This window comes from Cydia strobilella, chromosome 9 (genome assembly GCF_947568885.1).
Source record: "Cydia strobilella chromosome 9, ilCydStro3.1, whole genome shotgun sequence".
NCBI lineage: Eukaryota > Metazoa > Arthropoda > Insecta > Lepidoptera > Tortricidae > Cydia > Cydia strobilella.
This window is the reverse complement of record NC_086049.1, coordinates 11,759,518-11,765,977: the sequence shown is the minus strand read 5'-3', so window position 1 is coordinate 11,765,977 and position 6,460 is coordinate 11,759,518. Positions and strand designations below refer to the sequence as shown.

At 36.9% G+C, this 6,460-nt stretch overlaps 1 protein-coding gene across 1 annotated transcript; it reads right to left on the bottom strand.

Moving 5' to 3' along the window:
- Positions 1-2,149: 2,149 nt before the first annotated feature.
- LOC134743997 (uncharacterized) lies at positions 2,150-4,124 on the bottom strand. Its single transcript, XM_063677628.1, has 5 exons — positions 3,999-4,124; positions 3,434-3,623; positions 3,105-3,228; positions 2,765-2,860; positions 2,150-2,256 (listed from the first exon to the last, which is right to left on the bottom strand). The coding sequence occupies exons 1-5, from the start codon at positions 4,079-4,081 to the stop codon at positions 2,150-2,152; spliced, it is 600 nt and encodes a 199-aa protein (XP_063533698.1). The 5' UTR covers positions 4,082-4,124.
- Between the last annotated feature and the right edge of the window lie 2,336 nt (positions 4,125-6,460).

Sequence of the window (6,460 nt, the reverse complement as noted above, 5' to 3'; positions counted from 1 at the left end):
ACTTGGATTCGATAAATAAAAATACGTACACCTAAAGCTGGTTTATTTACCTACCCATTTTTATTTGGATTTTAAGACTTATCAGTACACCAAGGCAGTAGACTAATAACTTGTTTAAATATCTGACCCATACAAAAAGGTCCTAGTAAATTCAGTCCACGTCGATGCTCACAGCGTCCAGCGGCAGCAATGCTGCAAAGTCGAATTTGTGGACCATCCGGACCGATTGCATCACAATGTTTAGTTTGCACCGTATCGCAGTGTTGTTATATAGAACCTTACGTCGAATCGCATGACTGTGGATATGTCAAGCCCTCGACCCCTTCTTTTGACATCGGGTCAGCAAAAAGTATCAAAATTAAATTCTAAATTTAAAATTCATAGTCGTTATTTGGCTGATTGATTACGAACCCCTGAACCGCAAAAACCTATTCGTCATCAACCAAGCTGTCTGGCGCTTTCTCACAGGGAGTGGGCAGGTTACAACACACGTCGTTGAGAGTGCCGGGTCGGTGCACGGCGCCGCAGTGTTGTCCTATTAGTATAAGGCCTGAGTGGACGCTCGAGTTGAGCGTGCAGCGGGGCGGGGCGTGCAGCGTGCATGTTAAACAAATGCAAACGTATAGGAGCTGCCTTAGTGCATGCTGCTCTAATCACTTGTGAGCCCGATACCACGCTGCACGCCCCGCTGAACGCTCCGCTTTGAGTGTCCACTCAGGATTTATGGCTTCGGGGCCTTACACTTAGAATTTGCCGGCTCCCCGTTAGACCATCACTTGTCGTAGCCTGCCTTTTGTAGCGTTTGTCCTGTGAAAAAACGTTTTTTGTCACTTTAGAAAACTTCGTAATACGTATGTGTCAAGCAATGTAGTTTAAGTAGGTATATGTATTTATTTATATAGATACGGGGTCGTCGCTTTTCATTACGGGTGAAAAGAAGGCCAATGATAGAGGAACAACCGATATGACCCCCGCATACGTGGCATGCAACATTATGTTCAGCTAAAAGTAATGGTTTCTGAGAAATTATCAATTTGTATGCTTGGTGAACCCTTCTAACCTCACTTCTTAACTTTATTATTTCAAAAAGTATGAATGTAACAATGAACGAAATAATGGTCAAAATTTGAAACTGAAAGCTGTCCAGCCAAATTCCGATGATTTCCCCGAAGCCATAAATTTTCGTTGAACATAATGGGTGTGTACGTCAAAATGGTAGCTTGTAAATCTTGAAGCGTTTCTGACAGTGTTTTAGAGCAGCTACTTGGATCGCCTATCCGTAATAAACGCTACATTTGTTTGTATGTTTGGTATTCATTAAACACACGTATTTATGTAGGTTTCGTACAGCACTAGGTGCTCACACTGAAAATACCGTTAGCATACCATAAATAGTAAGCCATAGTCCAATCCTTAGATCAACTTAAATTATACATAGTATGTTTTGTTTCTTTTCCTCGTCGTTAATATCCAATTGTAGGTATTTGATTTTCATCCGCAGCAACCCTTAGGTACGGTGGCGATAAAATGTTGCAAAAGTACAGAAAATATGTGCATACCTATATATATACTCGTAGGTAAGAAATCCATCGTTCTGGGATTATAGCTTTACATTCTTGTTAAACAGAGGGAGGATGACGCGGCGGCTCCATTGACATTAAATATTAAATTGTACCTATCTCTAAATTTAACATTTCAAATCTATGACAAAAATGTAAATCAACGTGCCGCATCTACTTAGATTTATAAATTAACCGTTTTCAAGATAAAAAGATAAACATTCGTTTATATTCAGTCACACAAAATACGTATTTTTTCCGTTCTTTTATTACAACACGATATCGACATTAAAAACCTTTTTGCCGCCGTGTCAATTAAGTATTGTGTCATCAACGGCAAGCAACAAATTGACTAGACTTTCCGTAGATGACTCTAAATTATACATGTCGTTTGCAGGCAAAGTCCCACTTTGTCGCTTGTCATAAGATCGCTTTGACAGGTTATTAGTATAAAGATACAAGCAAATCTCATCCTTATGGTAAAGCGACAAAGTGGGACCTTTGACTAGACTGACACATATTTTGTTTTGAGCTAAGTTAAACTACAGTTATCTTTAATCCTACTACTACAAGCTGGAGTCAATGTGGGCTTACTTTGGATGGTTAACATCCCAAGCCCCCAGTTCCTCACAAAGTGCACGGGCGGTAGATGTAGAAGCGTTTGGGTACTTCACGCAGGGATAGGGACAAGGGCACTCTGCAAACAATATTTAAAATAAAAATAATCACGCTTATAGAGTAGTTTACTCCGAGACGGGTGGGGCGTGCGGGGGTGAAGGCGAAAATGTCGGAACTACGGGGCCGTACTACAATCATATCAATTAGGATGCTATATGACGCGTTATTCTATACAAGTCGAATGCTATGCAATCTGCGCCAATATGAAGTATATTTTTTATATGCTATGTGACAACAAATGCTCTACAATTCGTATGCATAAGCATGTCTGTCACATGACGTAGTCAAAATGTAATTCTAGAGGCGAGATTATTGCTCATTGCTTACCCCTACAAACACTTTTATACTTTCTTTCTTGTTCCCTCATTGCCTCATTGCATATCATTGTAAATATGTGTCCATCTCATACGTGCGCCATTCCAAATACCTTCGACATTCATTCGACTTAAACTTATGCGATTAGGAGGAGTTAACAAGATTTCCGCAAACAGGCACGTTCGCCCGATGTGGATGCACCTTTAACTCACTTGTTTGTTTAGCATTCGGGCTCAGTTCATAGTCGTGAGAACCCAGTGTGCATCGCGATTGTTGCATCTTCGCTTCGAAAGCTCGATCTATTAAACCTGGAATCGTAATAATACCTTTAGTTAACTCTTCTTGTCACCAAACGTCAGCCGCCTAATCGTCGATAGTTGTACTTCGAAAAGATAAATATTTACATAATATAATATGTCACAGAAATATTTTTTCATACAAGAGATGAACGTATTCGTCTGTTCGTGTGTCTGTCGGGTAAAAATGTTCATGTGTATAGCTTCACTTTATGAGATTATTTACTAAGTAACAATGGCAATGTAGTCATAGTACCTTTCTCTTCGACTATTTGAAGCATTGAGACGGCTGTCTTTGGCTTTGATACGTGCTCCTTCATAGCTGGTTTGTGGATGGAGACTGTGTCAGTATCAGTACTCTGGGTAGGTTTTGCTTTTTCCTATAACCAAGAGTAAATTTCATTAGATTAGGCGAAGGAATTTAGGAATAGGAACAAGAATCCCCTCGTTTTTGGCGCAGTGTCAATGACAAATTTCAGTTTCTGATGTAGCCCACAGGGTATTATATTCATTTAAGGACTCCGTGTGTCTCTTTTTAGCGGAAATAACAAGGATACATACATATATTACATAACTGTCACTAACCGGCAGAACCATCATGCCTATTAAGTCACTTCTACTTTCAATGTACTTCCAGAATTCGCAGCATTTCTTTTGGGAATTGTCATCGTCGTCGTCCGTGGGGGTAAAGTCTAAGCGAAGATGATGTGCCTCCAGGGGCTCTCCGCAATCTCCGTCACCGAATTCGCTGAAAACGTGGACTGGCTCTGGTGCACTGCAAGTTATTCATTATCATCATAATTATCAGCTGAGAGCCTATAGAAGTCCAACACTGGAAATGGTATTTTTACGATTTTGTAGCCACCTAGAAACCGTTAGTTTCGCCATGTCCGTCTGTCTGTCCGAGGCTTTGCTCCGTGATCGTTAGTGCTAGAAAGCTGAAATTTGGCGTGGATACATAAATCATGCATTGTGACAGTACGGTAAAATAAAAAGTATAAAAAATTTTTTTTAGGGTACCTCCCATACAAGTCTTTTTTTTATTGTTTAGAAGCCCGATTGTACTACGGGTCCAATAGTTACTGGACACATTTTCAAGGTGAGGTATTTAGTGGACAGTGAAACATTATAAAATGCGTTGTTGCCTTACCTGAATGTTGAAGAAGCCAATGCTTTTCCGAAGGAAGACTCCTTTGACATGTAAGTTCCTACGCTCTCATTTTCAACATCCATTATACTAATACTACTTTACTCCTATTCTACTTGGTAATAATTACGAGTTACGGTGAAATTCAAAAAAAGGCCTATATCAACAAACAACCATAAATTTTGTACGGTATCAACAGTTGGCTGTCAGACCGTTTGACATTTAGTAAAAAAAAATTACGGAACAATATCAAAAAAAACATATTAAGTAGGTACTCTTTGCTCATTGTATATAGGTATAGAACTCAATAGAACAGCGATGTCTATGGAACAGTGAGAAAGTGCTAGTTATACCAAAGAGGATATAATAAGATAGAGCGGTACTGTCATAGTAAATTTTGTAACCACTGTAAATTCACTGCCATCTATCGACATACTTTAAAACTAAAAATGAATATTTATAAAAATACGTTAAAATGTATTTAAATATGGATAAATGATTTTTTGCATTAATAATTTTTATATGATTTTAACCCATGTTCTTTAACGGATATGCGTTAAAATTATAAATAACAAACGAAACCGTCAACGCCCTCTATACGAGAGTAGGCCAAAGCTAGTGGCGCCATCTGATCCAGAATCAAATTTTCGTGATTTTAGAGGCACGTTTTTTCCTTAGACTGTATCCATCTATTACGGAGTTATATCTATCTTTGGTTATACTTATACGCCATATACCATAGAGTAACTCATATGATTATACAAGAGTTCATGGAGTAAATAGATAGAAAAAAGTAATTTATAATAACAAAACCGGCCAAGTGCGAGTCAGACTTGCGTTCCAAGGGTTCCGTACATTACACAATTTAAACAATGTATTTTTTATGTGAAAAAAACCCGTAGGGGTCGGATCAAAAACTAAGTAATTAAGTCCGACTCACGCTTGACTGCACATTTCTAATAGCTTTTCCTGTTATCTATAGGTAAAGAACTATTTTGTGTATTTTTTTCAAAATTTTAGACCCAATAGTTTCGGAGATTAAGGGGAAGGGGTGGGATGGTCATTTTTTGCCTATTTTCTTGAATAACATCTAAACTGTTTATTCTAAAATTAATGAAAAAATATATTTGAGATTCTCACAATGACCTCTTTCATTTTGATATGTAACACAATATAGTTTGAAAAGCTTTATTTTTTAATTTTCTCATTTACCCCCCAAAAGTGGCCCCCATGTTTAAAATTCATTTGGTTACGTTACATGTTCGTCTTTGGGACACAAACTTACATATGTATACCAAATTTCAACTTAATTGGTCCAGTAGTTTCGGAGAAAATAAGCTATGACACACGGACAGACAGACAGACAGACAGACGCACGAGTGATCCTATAAGGGTTCCGTTTTTTCCTTTTGAGGTACGGAACCCTAAAAATGGTGACTTAAAAATATACGCGAATAATAAAAAATAAAAAAACTAGCCAGTAACTTCCAAAAAAAAAATGGTAGGTACATACTATTCGAATCCTTACTTTTAACAAAGATAGATATAACTCCGTTATATTATATCCTCTTTGCTTTCAAAGATAGATATAACTCCGTAATAGATGGATACAGTCTAAGGAAAAAACGTGCCTCGAAAATCACGAAAATTTGATTCTCGATCAGATGGCGCCACTACCTTTGACCTACTCTCGTATAGAGGGCGTTGACGGTTTCGTTTGTTATTTATAATTTTAACGCATATCAGTAAAAGAACATGGGTCAAAATCATATAAAAATAATTAATGCAAATAAAAAAATCATTTATTCATGTTTAAATACATTTTATCGTATTTTTATAAATCTTCATTTTTAGTTTTAAAGTATGTCGATACATGGCAGTGAATTTACTGTGGTTACAAAATTTACTATGACAGTACCGCTCTATCTTATTATATCCTCTTTTCTTTTAATTTAAAAAATACATCGAAACGGCTTCTAAGCAAAAGCGACGTTACATGGTGACGTCACGATGTGTTGCCATTTTAGTTAGAAGCGTTTTGGTCAGTAAAGTGCGGGTGCCAGCACTGTCCATCATTCGTATTATGTTAGTGACTTTTGTATTTCTTTAAGACCATTTGATATATATATACATACATTAAATTTAATCCTCAAAATAAACTTGATCGACTTTTTTATGTGATTTGTTAGATATGTTACATTTTTATATTCTATCTTTGTCTTATGTTTGTATACAACTTAGTTTTAGATTAATTAAGGTTTTTAAAATTTTTGCCACGCCCTAGTAGGATCCATGTATGTACTGTCTAATAAAAGAACCAACACCTTGTAATACCATGGTTGCAATAAACGATTATGATTATGAATATAAGTTATATTATAACACTTCAAGTTCCAATGTATTAAGCATGGAGACTGTATAAAGGAGCCAAATCTCTATGTATGAAAAGTGTCCATCTTAAAACA